We start from the raw sequence: 16,010 nt of genomic DNA, 5'->3' as shown, positions 1-16,010 counted from the left end.
GATTTATGAATATGATATAAGTAGTTGTTGTATACTTTTCAAAAGAAAGTCTGTTTAGCAGGGTGAACACTTTTGATCTTAACTCTTATTGTCTGGCGCCATGCTTGTCCAGTTCAGTTTACATCACTGTGTTTGAAAGCTGGTAGCCTGTGAAATATTTGTGCACATTAAGTTGCTGGGCAAACAACTGTTTTACATGGTGTGATCTGCAAAGCAGTGATCTCACTGTAATTTGACAAATATAGTATTATACATGTGGAAACTTTGCATTAGAACATGAGGACAATAAGGAGGCAATTGAGCCAACCTTGCTCATATTAGTAAATGGCAGAAATGTAGAGTTGCTGTGTATGTTACTCAGAATACTATTAGTTGTCAGCTGCAGAATACTACATTAAAAGTCATGAAAGTATTTAAAATCACTTGCATTTTTCTTCACTATACTTTCTTATTTGTAAATTGGTATATACATCAGATTGTTTGTTGATTTCTGCTAAATTTGCTTAAGACAATAGCTGCTGAAAACACTTCTCAAACTGGTTGCTAAGAATTGTGCTTGACATTATAGATATGTATCCATTGCTGCCTCACAGCTCCAAGGTCCTGGGTTCGAGTCCTGGTGCCTGTCTTTCTGGAGTTTGCATGTTCTCCCTGTGTCCGTGTGGGTTTTCTCCGGGCACTCCGGTTTCCTCCCACTATTAATTGTCCTATCTAAAATTGCCATGTATGTGTGTGCCTTGCACCTTGCCTATGCCTGCTGCGACCCTCGCCAGGATAAGCAGCTTCAAAAATTGATGGATGGATGTCCAGTATTGCTCTGATCCACCTAATTATCCCTTAGGAATATTAATATGATTTGCAGGATCTAGAGGTACAGTTTGAACAGATGAGTAAATGAGGATGTGCCAGAAAGTGATGAGAGATGGTGGAAATGAATATCAACATGGCTCATTTAAGGTGGACATGATCTTGCATGCATTATAGTGGTTTAGAAATATGACATGACTTTGATATGACTGTAGATGGTTTGATCAGTCTTTTGTATAGTGCCACCTAATCTTCCAAACATCCAGGATTAGCAATGCACAGTACTATTACTGAATATTGTGTTTCAAGACCTGTCATTGTGGTGTTTTTATCTTCCTTTTGGTGTATTTATGTATATTTGGTGTATTAATTTTAAATAAGTTATGGGTGTTATGTAGTACAATTCATTATGTTTGATCCAGTGGAAACAAGTTGTATTCATTTTCATTGACCAAAAAGCTTTCAGAGCTTTTCATTCCTCTAACACAGTTCCTACATCCTAAATGTGGAAACATCATGTTTACAGAATAGCATACAGAATAGAAACAATGTTAGATGTGTATTTGTTCAGATTTCATTATCGCTGTTATTGACCTTTACACATTAAGTCTATAGTCTTTCTGTTGCCTTCCTGCAAAGTAGGATATAGCCTATTAAATGTATAAACATGCTGTTTGCAAAAGGGACAAGCTTAGTTGGTTGCAAAGTAATTTACCTGCCTAGTGGTAGTGTAGGCTACATCACACATAAAAAAACATATTGACAGGACACATTTTGTACCTTAATGAGATAGGACTAACCATGCCTCAGACGTTTGAATAAAGCAAGAGTACCTGCATGGAATGCAGATTTGATCTTATAATGAAGAAAGTGAAGATAATTATTTTAAATAGTTTTCTTATTTCTGATTAATGCTTTAAATGGAACCAACTGATACCTCTGAACTAACTGAAGTGCTTATCACATGGCCATTAGTTGACTGCATGCTTTTATAGTGAACAAGATAACGTTTGTTAGCTGTGGAGATATTCTGCATTGCTCCCATGGTTTGGAGTTTGACACTGATGAACAGTGTATTATTTAAGAAGCCTGTTGATGAAAGACAGGTGTTTCATGCTTATAAATTGGTGCCTCATTCACAGTATTAAATATTTTGGGACAATGGACACTGTCATAAAGAGAATGTTTTGAAAGTATGGCATTTTAATTCTAGTTTTTTAATAAGAAACAGTTACTGTCAGTGTTTCCTTTTGTGCTCTGGTTGCTCTGCCACATTGGTTGCATTTGTGGTGTGATTTCTGCCTGATGTTGTTTAAGTGATGAATTGACCTGCATGATAATGTGGCTTTTACACACTATTGACCTGCATGATAATGTGGCTTTTACACACTATCAGGCCATCCATTCCATTTCACAGTCTACAGTGCAAGCAGCAAAGCTACACAATTGTGGGTGGGACTACTGCCTTGGTTCCACTGGCTTAAGCGTCGTGTCGTGCCATGCCGTGCCGGACGCGGTTTTTGCAAAACCAGGCCGCTGTGATCCGTCCCTCTGATGAGGAGCAGTGACTGTGGGTTTGGTTTGTGTTTGTGTTAAAAACAGAGACAGGAAACGCTACGAATGATACAGCCTGACGTGGAGAGGACTTCTGTGTCTGTTTTATTCTTTCTGCTTTACATGATTGTAAACAGCGTAATAAATACGCGTTTCTGTTCAGACATATCAGGAAGAGCTAAACGTGTAGAGACAACATTATATTCAGACAAGCATGTTCACATAAGAATACATTTCCATGTGCAACAATAATACTAAATAGCGAATATGTATTGTTATTATTATCGTCATCATTTGTGCTAGTATATGTATTTTAAATGGCACAGCATGACTCCCTTAACTTATTACTCTTTCTGCAGATTTGTAACTGCAAACAATACTTTTTGCCGTATTATTTATAATTTACTTATCAGGTGTCCTTAACCAGGGCAAGTTACAGTTGAAACAAAATACACACGTTTCACGATTAATCATCCAGCTACAATATAGCAGGTTTTGAACTAAAGTGTGCGCGTCTCAGTCATGGCGTTTATGGACGCATTTATTAAACCAGTCCTTAATGTTTTAGAGGGAAACCCAGATCTGCTGTATTTATTTATTCATTAATTTATCTTGTAAATGGACACGTTAACTGAATCGTGTTCGCCTTCACACTGACTGTCTCTTCGGATTGTCCTGCACACCATTCACACAACACAGCCTGAAACACCGGCCAGCTGTTCACACAATATTAATAAAATCGGCTGCTACCGATCTGATTATTATTATCCCTCAGTTTATTTTTAACTAGTCACGGCACTGCACTGGTCCTGTGAAATCCAAGTGTTTAATGCACTCAGATATTAACAGTAAGCAGTCATTGTCTCTGTACGTGGATTTCACTCCATGCTGCTAATAAAACAGTAATTTCTTTGTGATCGCACACGGCACTTGAGATTATATCTTCCGACACAATGTACCAGATCTCTTCCCTGTGTCTCAAGTCAAAAACACACCTCCAATTCTGAAAGTGAATCATGTCCTCATTAGGCGGGACGGACGCTTACGGACACGTCCAGCACCAGATTGTTAACCGTCCGCCAGTGGAAACTGGGCATAATGCAGTTCTATGTGATCCCAGATGACTTAGAACACATTCAGCCTCAGCAGTGCATTTTGAACAGTCTTTTACCTTTTCAGTCAACAAAGTATTATGTTAATAGATAATTTCAATATATTAAATGACTAATGCTTTGACTTTTCACATGGTCTGCATTCTTTAGATGTTCAATGCCTTCACTATAATTTAGAACTTTTCAGTATAGAGTAGATTCTCAGTTTGTGAAATTTTGTCTAAAAGTATAAAATACTGTTTCTTTGCATTTTATCAAATTATTATTTAAACTTTCTCTGTAACCAACATCTGAAGGCAGGCTTTCACCTCTTTTGTTTAATCTCTTTTATTGGTTGGTGAAAAGGAAAGAACATTTCTTAAACTGGAACATGCCTTGTGTTTGAAGAAACATGTCCCATTGATTGTGGGATTACACTTGTTTTTGGCACTTGAGTGCACATTGACTTAAAAAGGAGACTTCAAACCAAATGAAAGACACAGTCAGTCCTTAATAAAGATTGATTTAACAAGGATATGTTTTAGGGCACTGTTTCAGTTCTGTTCTAGTCACGTGCAACTCCGTATCTCCAAACTGGAGTTGCATTTGAGCACATGTTCACTTTCATCGATAGAGAGTTGAATTTGAAAAATAAAATACATAATTTAATTTGAATTCACTATGAAAACAATTAAATAAACAGAGACCTTACGGAACACATTAGTCTGGTTTATTTTAGAAGATTGTGTAAAACTGTACAATAATACACAAAGGAAGGAATGTCTGTGCTTCCCTTTAGATGATACTATGCCGTAGGTAACAGCAGTAGTGAAAATATTGCACATATTTAGCCAAGCTGAGCTCTGCCTGTCTGTGGGCTTCCATGCCAGGGCAGTGCAGCAGAGGGCATGCTTTAGAGACTTGTGATGACATGAAATATTAAACAAGTGTAATCTGATTCTGATTTTGAAATGTGAAGGTGTGCTTTAATAGTGCAGTTTTCAGAAATGTTGAGTCCTGCAGGCAATACTGGACTTGCCAACAGACAGAGTTTAATTTGTTGTAGGGTTTGACTTAATGAGAAGAAAAAAAAGATAATTAAGCATAATGATGTGTACAGCAAGGAGGTACAGGTTATTTGGGTATAACACTGGATCTAATTTAGCACAATAGATGTAGATTTTAGGAGTTAGTGGCAAGTTAATTAAGAAGCATCCTACCCTGTCTACACCTGGATTGTGCCATCAAATGTTGTTGGTCGAAAGTAATAATTAAGCACTATACATGTCCTGTGGGGATGATAAACTTTCTTCTGACCTCTTTAATTAGCTATGAGTTTGCATGAACTGCTAACCAAGCAAAACCCCCTTGTTTGTTAAGGGGCCCACATATAGGAGGTTGAATTTATACATTCATTTCATTACCCTGGTGTGTAACCTTATTAGGTATACAGAGATTAAACTTTCATTAATACAAATTAATGTACAATGTAAGTGAACGAAAGTACAGTGATTTACATTTGGGACTTTGATAGACTGGACAAAATGGCCAAGTTTTATAATGGAGATGGAAGAAGAGAGTATTCCAGATTAATGAATTTGAAGGGATTACAAAAACACTGCACTCATTGGGCATGTTCAACTTTTTTTTTTTTTTTTTTTTCCCTTTTCTCCAACAAATTAGTTTTTGCTTAAAATATGATATATTAATACTGCTTTCTAAACAAAACAAATGGCAACTGGAATTGCTTAACTTTAAACACTTAAAGGTGAAATCCATATTGTTTCAGGTTATTCTGTAAGTAGATAATCTGTGGAGTGAGTTTTTCATTTTCAACTCACTCTATGTACCAGAAATCAGAGATTGAGAAATCTGCCATGACGTCACAGGGGTGATAACGAGCGGATTGTGAACTGCGCACTTGCATTCTCCAAAGAGCATGCACAGTTCACACTCTGCTGTAGCTTACATGACAGTCCCCCGAATAAAATAATCATGTAAAATAATAGTGACAGTTGTGGGTGGTGAAACAAACTTTTTATGACTACAAACTGATGGTTCTTTCGGAAAAATAGGGTGATGGGGCCATTGAACTTGCATAACATTTTCATTTTTTTATGATTTTCGTGACTTTTCTGATTTCCCCCATTGATTTCCAGCAATACAACTCCAGAGTTAGCACCCCTGTGACGTCATGGCATCTTTTTTGGTCTCTGATTTCTGATACATAGAATGAACTGGACATGAAAAACTCACTCCTCAGAATATGTTTCTACCTATAGATTAACCTTAGAAAATATGGATTTTCAGTGGAGTTCCCCTTGCTTAAAATGTGTAAATCAGATCTTTTGTAGGTTAGTGACATTGAATGTATCATTGAAAAAGTTATTTGACCAAATCTGAAGCATGAATGATATTTAAAACAAACAGTGTTATACTAAAATGCAAAAGGAATTTAATACATTTTATACATATAGGACCTACACTTTATTTTGAACATTTATGTATTTGAGCTGTTTGTTCAAATGAACTCAAACTCTTTCATTTTCACTTGGGTTCACTTTCCTAATATCATATATTTAAACATTTTCCTGGGTCTACCCTGTCAAACAGCTTTGACACCTGTAGGCATTCAGGGTAATGTAAGTAGATGGATTATGAACTGGTTGATGTATAGGAAACAGAGGGTGTCGATTAGAGGAGTTGCTTCTAACTGGAGTGAGGTTGTTAGTGGCGTTCCACAGGGATCAGTACTAGGGCCTGTGCTTTTTATAATCTATATTAATTATCTGGACTCAGGGATAGTTAGCAAACTTGTCAAATTTGCAGATGATACTAAAATAGGTGGTTCAGCAGCACAGGTTATCCAAAGGGACTTAGATAATATTCAGGTGTGGGCTGACACCTGGCAGATGAAATTCAATGTGGACAGGTGCAAGGTATTACATGCAGGTAGGGCTGTGCGATATGACGATATATATCGTATGACGATAGACACACGTCTATCGTTTCATTTTATGCTATATCGTTTATATCGTGGTGTCGCAAATTGCAATCTTTACAGCAGTATTTTTCGTCATTAGGACGCTTTGCGTTCTTCCCGGTTCTTCCACACGTGTCAGATGCGGCAAGAAATGAGCATCAGAAACACAGACAGACATGAGAGAGACCTGACGCACAATAACCAACACAACCAAGAGACTTTAATGCGCAAGCGCACACGGTCCGCCCCGCTCTCGTCGCCGGGCTAAACTCGATCTGCAAGCACCCCCACCCACTCTAATTTAGACTGATATAATTTGTATAAAATTAATAAACGTTTGTTTGCATTTTAATGAATTGGAAAGCAATGCAAACACATGCAGAAAGTATAATTTTCTTTTAATTAAGATGGTGAAGTGGTTCAACAGTTGTATTATTATTACTATTACTATTATTATAACTATTTTGTATTAACAACGTGCTGTACTTGTAAGTAGAATCGAGATGTGACAGACAGAGGAGAAATGTCTGTCTAGCAGATGTTAATGCGCCACTATACACTCACCTAAAGGATTATTAGGAACACCTGTTCAATTTCTCATTAATGCAATTATCTAACCAACCAATCACATGGCAGTTGCTTCAATGCATTTAGGGGTGTGGTCCTGGTCAAGACAATCTCCTGAACTCCAAACTGAATGTCTGAATGGGAAAGAAAGGTGATTTAAGCAATTTTGAGCGTGGCATGGTTGTTGGTGCCAGACGGGCCGGTCTGAGTATTTCACAATCTGCTCAGTTACTGGGATTTTCACGCACAACCATTTCTAGGGTTTACAAAGAATGGTGTGAAAAGGGGAAAAACATCCAGTATGCGGCAGTCCTGTGGGCGAAAATGCCTTGTTGATGCTAGAGGTCAGAGGAGAATGGGCCGACTGATTCAAGCTGATAGAAGAGCAACTTTGACTGAAATAACCACTCGTTACAACCGAGGTATGCAGCAAAGCATTTGTGAAGCCACAACACGTACAACCTTGAGGCGGATGGGCTACAACAGCAGAAGACCCCACCAGGTACCACTCATCTCCACTACAAATAGAAAAAAGAGGCTACAATTTGCACAAGCTCACCAAAATTGGACAGTTGAAGACTGGAAAAATGTTGCCTGGTCTGATGAGTCTGGATTTCTGTTGAGACATTCAAATGGTAGAGTCAGAATTTGGCGTAAACAGAATGAGAACATGGATCCATCATGCCTTGTTACCACTGTGCAGGCTGGTGGTGGTGGTGTAATGGTGTGGGGGATGTTTTCTTGGCACACTTTAGGCCCCTTAGTGCCAATTGGGCATCGTTTAAATGCCACGGCCTAGCTGAGCATTGTTTCTGACCATGTCCATCCCTTTATGACCACCATGTACCCATCCTCTGATGGCTACTTCCAGCAGGATAATGCACCATGTCACAAAGGTCGAATCATTTCAAATTGGTTTCTTGAACATGACAATGAGTTCACTGTACTAAACAGTGGCCCCCACAGTCACCAGATCTCAACCCAATAGAGCAACTTTGGTGGTGGAACGGGAGCCTAAAGGATTATTAGGAACACCATACTAATACTGTGTTTGACCCCCTTTCGCCTTCAGAACTGCCTTAATTCTACGTGGCATTGATTCAACAAGGTGCTGAAAGCATTCTTTAGAAATGTTGGCCCATATTGATAGGATAGCATCTTGCAGTTGATGGAGATTTGTGGGATGCACATCCAGGGCACGAAGCTCCCGTTCCACCACATCCCAAAGATGCTCTATTGGGTTGAGATCTGGTGACTGTGGGGGCCACTGTTTAGTACAGTGAACTCATTGTCATGTTCAAGAAACCAATTTGAAATGATTCGACCTTTGTGACATGGTGCATTATCCTGCTGGAAGTAGCCATCAGAGGATGGGTACATGGTGGTCATAAAGGGATGGACATGGTCAGAAACAATGCTCAGGTAGGCCGTGGCATTTAAACGATGCCCAATTGGCATTAAGGGGCCTAAAGTGTGCCAAGAAAACATCCCCCACACCATTACACCACCACCACCAGCCTGCACAGTGGTAACAAGGCATGATGGATCCATGTTCTCATTCTGTTTACGCCAAATTCTGACTCTACCATCTGAATGTCTCAACAGAAATCGAGACTCATCAGACCAGGCAACATTTTTCCAGTCTTCAACTGTCCAATTTTGGTGAGCTTGTGCAAATTGTAGCCTCTTTTTCCTATTTGTAGTGGAGATGAGTGGTACCCGGTGGGGTCTTCTGCTGTTGTAGCCCATCCGCCTCAAGGTTGTACGTGTTGTGGCTTCACAAATGCTTTGCTGCATACCTCGGTTGTAACGAGTGGTTATTTCAGTCAAAGTTGCTCTTCTATCAGCTTGAATCAGTCGGCCCATTCTCCTCTGACCTCTAGCATCAACAAGGCGTTTTCGCCCACAGGACTGCCGCATACTGGATGTTTTTCCCTTTTCACACCATTCTTTGTAAACCCTAGAAATGGTTGTGCGTGAAAATCCCAGTAACTGAGCAGATTGTGAAATACTCAGACCGGCCCGTCTGGCACCAACAACCATGCCACGCTCAAAATTGCTTAAATCACCTTTCTTTCCCATTCAGACATTCAGTTTGGAGTTCAGGAGATTGTCTTGACCAGGACCACACCCCTAAATGCATTGAAGCAACTGCCATGTGATTGGTTGGTTAGATAATTGCATTAATGAGAAATTGAACAGGTGTTCCTAATAATCCTTTAGGTGAGTGTACATTCACTTTGTAAACTGTACATAGTGTTGCAGAAGGATACACAGCCTATTTTGAATCGATTGGTAGTCGATACTGGTTCATTTTCCAGCACCATAAGGAGCTTTCCGTTCGTGGAATTATAGTTTCACCAAAATATGTAGTCACCTCCAGTGATGTAATGGTATGAAAAAAAGGAGCAGGTGCTGCACGCACTGTTTGTACGTGAATTGCTATTTGAATAAGTGGTCTTTATTACTTCTTCTCATCGTATTTCAGACAAATACATTGAGCAAAGAAATGTTTTAATGTTTAAATACATTTATTAATAATTTTAAATATTTAGAATTGAAAAAAGTGACACAGTTCCTCCCCGCTCCACTACACCCCTGTGTCAGAGGCAGAGTTCCTGTGGATTTTAAAGTGCCTGAGCGGCACTCTGGTGAGCTCCAGCATCATTACACCGCTGGTCACCTCTGTAACAATCTCATAAATTAAATCATCAATCATAAATAAAATCTGGAATGTACTGACTGAATGAACGTACTGGCTTTATGCATGTGCATTTTGCAATGGATAGACAATTTTATTTTTTTAATACAAATGCAAATTTGTTTGGTTTCCTATTGAACGAAGTTCAGATTTGCTAAACATGTGACATCAGTGAATGCGGATTCAAACTTCATCACAACCATATTTATGGTTGTAGGGTCAAGGCATGGGCATGAATATCTGTGTAGATTGTCATGTGTACTGTATTACATTTTGCAGAAAATGCATCTAACATGGAGCATTTTTTTTTTTCATTGGTCTACGGCTGTCATGTTTTTCACTGGGGCAGCTCGCCCTTAACAACCTTGGTAGTACTCTGTACTAGTGTCATGCATGCCAGTTTGTGGCAAAGTGGGCACTACGGTTTGGATTTGAATGCACCGGAAATGTGATTGGGCAATGCAAAATGGCGGCCAAACCGTATGACTGAACGAATTATGATGAACAAGCGTAATAACGCGACATAAGGTATACATGAGTATGAAGTGGCATATGCATTGTGTCAACTTTTTATTTAATCCTGCCCTAAATCGAAAATGTTCACAAGATGTGAATGCAGGAAGTTGCACAACAGTCGCAATAGTCGCTGCGAGGGAATCTCGCAGCGCAGCTTCTCGCTGAATTAAATAAAAAAATATTAGCACCTGCGAACTGGGAGGAGACATGTTTAGCTGGCATGGCTTGCAAAGTGGGCAGGCAGCACGAGAGGCACTGCGAGCCAATCACAGTGTTTGTTATTCAAGAGAGACTGGAGGGCGGAAGCCACAGATGGTCTCTGCGAGAGGGATTGTGTAATTTTCTATTGCATGTGTTGAAGTGTTGTTGTGTTGATTTAATCCTGATGTATGAATCAACCCATGGAGCAGCGGCTATGTAACCCTTTGCCGAACAGGCTTTCTTTACATTTTGCCATAACTGCGAGAGGCTTTTAGACAACTTTGAAATTGTCTAAAGCTAGAGGAGCTGTGAGAGCATTTTCAGGTTGTTTTCTTACAGGTAATTTATTGATATAATACAGCGAAAATGTTACCACTCCAACTGTATTGTTGGGTAGGATAAAATACAACTTTAACAAGCTGCTAATAGCAAACTACAAAACTGTACATCATGGGATGGTTTTATTCCCTCACGTTGTGCAAGAAAACAGCTGCGAGCAGGTCTTGATTCAAGCCTACTAAAGCCTGGGAACTAATTTACTTTATTTGAATATAATATTTTTGGTCTAATAAATGTTATCTCCTTGGTGAGACACCCATGTTAACATTATTTAACTTTTGTTTATATACATATATTTGTAGGGAAATGCCTGGTACTAGAGGATTTTCACCAGACTCCAATATAAATATCGTCTAGAGAGTGTACGTTCATCATGGACATGGAAGAATTTCCTCCCCCACCTCCTGAAGGTAATTGCATGCATTGTTGTTATTGATGGTTGCTTTTTATCTTTTTTTTTTTGTTTTGTTTTAATAAAATGGGTCCGTTGGTATGTACACTTAACTTTTGCATGTAAAATTATCCTTTGCAGTATGAAAGCAAGCATCAAATATTGTTTATTTTATTTTAAATCTGAATGGTCTTTCAACAAGACACTTTTACCTGAGATAACTGCTGAGAAATTAGTATTAATAAAGGCATAAAAAGTTACTTCAACATGCATGAAAGAACAACCAGTTAAGCTGCTCAAAATAAATTTAAAAAAAAAAAAAAAATCCTGTTACATTTAAAAATAATCAAACCACTGTATGACTACAGAAAAAATGAATTTAATTGGTAAAGTTTTTAGGAGGAAAAGAATATTAAAGAATACTGACATTGCAATTACAAGCTGTTATGATATGTAAAATAAGAAAATGGTTGCAGTGTATTTTGTGCATCCTCATACAGGTCCACTGATAAACTTCTATCAAATAGTTTGTATAAAATGCATCATGTTTCCACTTTCAGAACAAATTACACAAATCACTTTGTGACCAACTTCATATCTTGCCTATTTTAGAGATCAGACTAATAGCTATGTCTTACTAGTTTATTTGAATTTTTTGAACATGCAACTGCAAGCTGTAGATCACATGAAATCATATGATATCATATACTTAGATTTTCAAAAAGCTTTTGATAAAGTTCCACACCAAAGACTGATCCTTAGATTGGAAGCTGTAGGCATTCAGGGTAATGTAAGTAGATGGATTATGAACTGGTTGATGTATAGGAAACACAGGGTGTTGATTAGAGGAGTTGCTTCTAACTGGAGTGAGGTTGTTAGTGGAGATCCACAGGGATCATTATGAGGGCCTTTGATTTTTCTAATCTATATTAACAGTCTGGACTCTGGGATAGTAAGCATACTTGTCATATTTACAGATGATACTAAAATAAGTGGCTCAGCAGATACAATCTCAGCAGCACAGGTTATTCAAAGGGACTTTGGTAATATTCAGTTGTGGGCCGACACTTGGCAGATGAAATTCAATGTGGACAAGTGCAAGGTATTACATGCAGGTAACAAAAATGTCCACTATAATTACACTATGGGAGGAATAGAACTAGATGAAATAACGCATGAGAAAGACCTAGGAGTCTACTGCCTTGGTTCCACTGGCTTAAACGTACGTGTCGTGCCATGCCGTGCCGGACGCGTCTGTCCTCAGACGCGTCCCAGAGTTTTTTTTGCAAAACCAGGCTGTTGTGAAGTCCGTCCCTCTAATGGGAGGAGCAGCGACTGTGGGCTTGGTTTGTGTTTCGTTTTAAAAAGACAGAGAACAACACTACGAGCGACTGCCTGATGTGGAGAGGACTTTTGTGTCTGTTTTATTCTTTCTGCTTTACATGATTGTAAACAGCATAATAAATACACGTTTCTGTTCAGACATATCAGGAAGAGCTAAACATGTATAGACAACATTATATTCAGACAAGCATGTTCCCATAAGAATACGTTTCCATGTGCAACAATAATACTAAATGGCAAATATGTATTGTTATTATCATCGTCATCATTTGTGCTGGTATATATGTATTTTAAACGGCACAGCGTGACTCCCTTCATTTATTACTCTTACTACAGATTTGTATTTGCAAACAATACTTTTGGCCGAATTATTTATAATTTACTTATCAGACGTCCTTAACCAGGGCAAGTTACAGTTGAAACAAAATACACACGTTTCACCATTAATCATCCAGCTACAATATAAGCAGGTTATAATAAAACTAAAGTGTGCGCGTCTCAGTCATGGCGTTTATGGACGCATTTATTAAACCAGTCCTTAATGTTTTAGAGGGAAACCCAGATCTGCTGTATTTATTTATTCATTAATTTAAGTTGTAAATGGACACGTTAACTGAATCATGTTCGCCTGTGGATTGTCCTGCACACCATTCACACAACACAGCCTGAAACACCGGCCAGCTGTTCATAAAATATTAATAATATCGGCTGCTACCGATCTGATTATTATTATCCTTCAGCTTATTTTTAACTAGTCACGGCACTGCACTGGTCCTGTGAAATCCAAGTGTTTAATGCACTCGGATATTAACTGTAAGCAGTCATTGTCTCTATACGTGGATTTCACTCCACGCTGCTAATAAAACTATAATTTCTTTGTGATCACACACAGCACTTGAGATTATATCTTCCGACACAATGTATCGGATCTCTTCCCTGTGTCTGCAAGTCAAGCACACACCTCCAATTCTAAAAGCGAATTATATCCTCAGTGGGCGGGACGGACGCTTATGGACACATCTAGCACCAGATTGTTAACCGTCCAGATGCTTAGCCAGTGGAAACACCCGTTTAAGCGTCGGGGGCCAGTGGAAACGGGGCATACGTGGACTCCTCATTTTCTCCATCCAAACAATGTGGGGAAGCAATAAAAAAGGCAAACGGAGCGTTAGGGTATATTGTCAAAATTGTAGAATTGAGAACAAGGGCAGTGATGTTCAGACTGTACAATGCACTAGTTAGAGCTCATCTGGATACTGTGGACAGTTCTGGGCTCCACAATTCAAGAAAGATATCGCTGCTCTAGAGGCAGTTCAAAGGAGAGCAACCAGACTTATTCCAGGTCTGAAGGGAATGTCCTACTGAGAGACTGAGGGAACTGAACCTTTTCACCCTGGAACAGAGGAGACTATGTGGGGACTTGTTTCAAGTCTTCAAAATCATGAAAGGCATCGACCTTTATTTTAAACCTTTATTTTATTATTTATTTTGTATTTATTAATATTTATTTACATGATTAATATTACCTTTATTTTGTATTTGTGTAGTAACTAGTTCTACTGTTTGATTGAACAATAAAACGGAAGAGTCCACCTACTTTTTCAGAATAGCAGAACGCCCCCCCGACCACGGTAACACTGTTCACCGCGGTGTATCGATACCAAAAATCTGTCACCGGCACAGCCCTAATTCCAATTTGACATTTAGAACAGGGAATGCCAACAATATATTTTTATTGTAGAGATTAGAAAAAGGCCCTAATACTGATCCCTGTGGAACTCCACTAACAACCTCACTCCAGTTAGAAGCAACTCCTCTAATCGACACCCTCTGTTTCCTATACATCAACCAGGGGACTTGATTCAAGTCTTCAAAATCATGAAAGGCATCAACCACATCAAACCAGAGGAGCTTTTCCAGATCAGCGGGGACACACAGACCCAGGGACATAAATGGAAATTGGGCTTTAAGGCATTCAAAATGGAAAACAGGAGACACTTCTTCACACAGAGTTGTCACAATCTGGAACAAATTCCCAGCGATTGTGGTTGAAGCTGAAAATTTGGGAACATTTAAAAATAGACTGGATAGTAGGGTTGCAACAATTAGTTGACTTATTCAACTAGTAAAATATGTCTACTTCTATTTCAGCTGTTGAATAGTCCTTTAGCTATATTGCCTCTAAGCCGTTCTAATTGATATCGTCTTGATCTTAACCCTTTTGGCTAATATCCTTGGCCCGTATTCCTAGCGCTGTGTGAGAACAACGGTTTCATTGCAAACAGCAGTAGGTGGCAGTAATGCATCACTTATCATCCACCTGTGCGCCTCACTGGAAAAATGTCTGAACATACATGTTGTAGCCAGCCACCGCACTAAACAAAACTCGGGGAAGAAGCATCGAAACTGTGGGAGTATTTATAAGAGAGAAAGAATGATAACCGTACGGTGCTTTGTGGACTGTGTAAATCAGAATTAGCTTTCCAAAAGTGCACATCCGACAAGCTTGAGCACTTGAGCACTTGAAATGAAACGCACGGCAAGTTTTTGCTACGTTGCTAGTAATAGGCAACTGTGGTATTAATTATGACATCGCGCTGACGAAATTGTTGTATTTGCTGTAAGGTTTTCTCATGCTAATCTATGCAAAAGTCTATATTGACATTGACATCGAATTTGACATAACTATACATGCAAGTAATTCTATCTGTCTTCAATCGTGGTGCACGTAGATGCAATTTCCCAAAGGTACAGACTAACTTACGTGACTTTTGAATACAAGCACACTAGAATTTCTTAGTTAAAATCAGTTGGCTTTCTCGCCAATGCTTGTGCCACCGACAGTCGCAGCATTGAACAATTTAATTGATTTTAAGCTGGGAAACTCGGGTTTACGTGTATTTTAGTTATGCTGTAGACATGTGGGATATTGAACATACGTGCACCGTGATGGAGAAGACATGGGGATTATGTGCATGTTTCAGGCATGTCAAATTCTACGTAGAATTGTGGATATAGACTTTTGAAACGTATGTCTGCTCTGGGCACTATGGAGGACATCAGGACTGAGCATTTAACCACTTCAATACCATGATGTACACACGCACGTCACATGAAAACCCTCAGTACCAAGTCATTCCCAAAGCCAGTGCTGATCCTGTAGAATGAGAACTGAAAGCCGGGGACGGCGATCATGCTGTGTTTTTATCCAATCGCATGTTGTTTAGAGCCTCCATGTGCCTGTGCATGTATAAATCGTACGTATTATATAGATATATAATCTATAATTTATATAATTGCTAGTTTTATTATTAGTTGTACTTGTTTAGTTGCAGTTTATGTAGTTTTTATCAAGAGCTATACAGTGCTGTGGCGAGATACGTTCAGATAAATTAAGAAACCAGTGCTGAATAGAAGGCAATGAAGCAGCGTTTCAACCAGACCCATCACAATGCTGCGCGGAGCCCTGCAGCGCAGCTGCAGTGCATCTGTAGTGCATCTGTAGCTCTGTCTTCC

General features: G+C 39.0%; 1 protein-coding gene across 2 annotated transcripts in view; it reads left to right on the top strand.

Annotated features, from left to right (window-relative positions):
- The window catches only part of arhgef10 (Rho guanine nucleotide exchange factor (GEF) 10), a 137,870-nt gene that overhangs the window by 2,263 nt on the left and 119,597 nt on the right, over positions 1 to 16,010 (top strand). For both annotated transcript variants that reach the window (XM_066712279.1, XM_066712273.1), the window contains exon 2: positions 11,062 to 11,169. In XM_066712279.1, coding sequence (XP_066568376.1) covers positions 11,133 to 11,169 — 37 coding nt within the window. In that variant the 5' untranslated portion in view covers positions 11,062 to 11,132. The remainder of the gene's footprint in view (positions 1 to 11,061; positions 11,170 to 16,010) is intronic.

The sequence above is a fragment of the Amia ocellicauda genome, chromosome 1 (assembly GCF_036373705.1).
Source record: "Amia ocellicauda isolate fAmiCal2 chromosome 1, fAmiCal2.hap1, whole genome shotgun sequence".
Lineage (NCBI taxonomy): Eukaryota > Metazoa > Chordata > Actinopteri > Amiiformes > Amiidae > Amia > Amia ocellicauda.
This window is presented reverse-complemented; position numbering and strand designations above follow the sequence as displayed.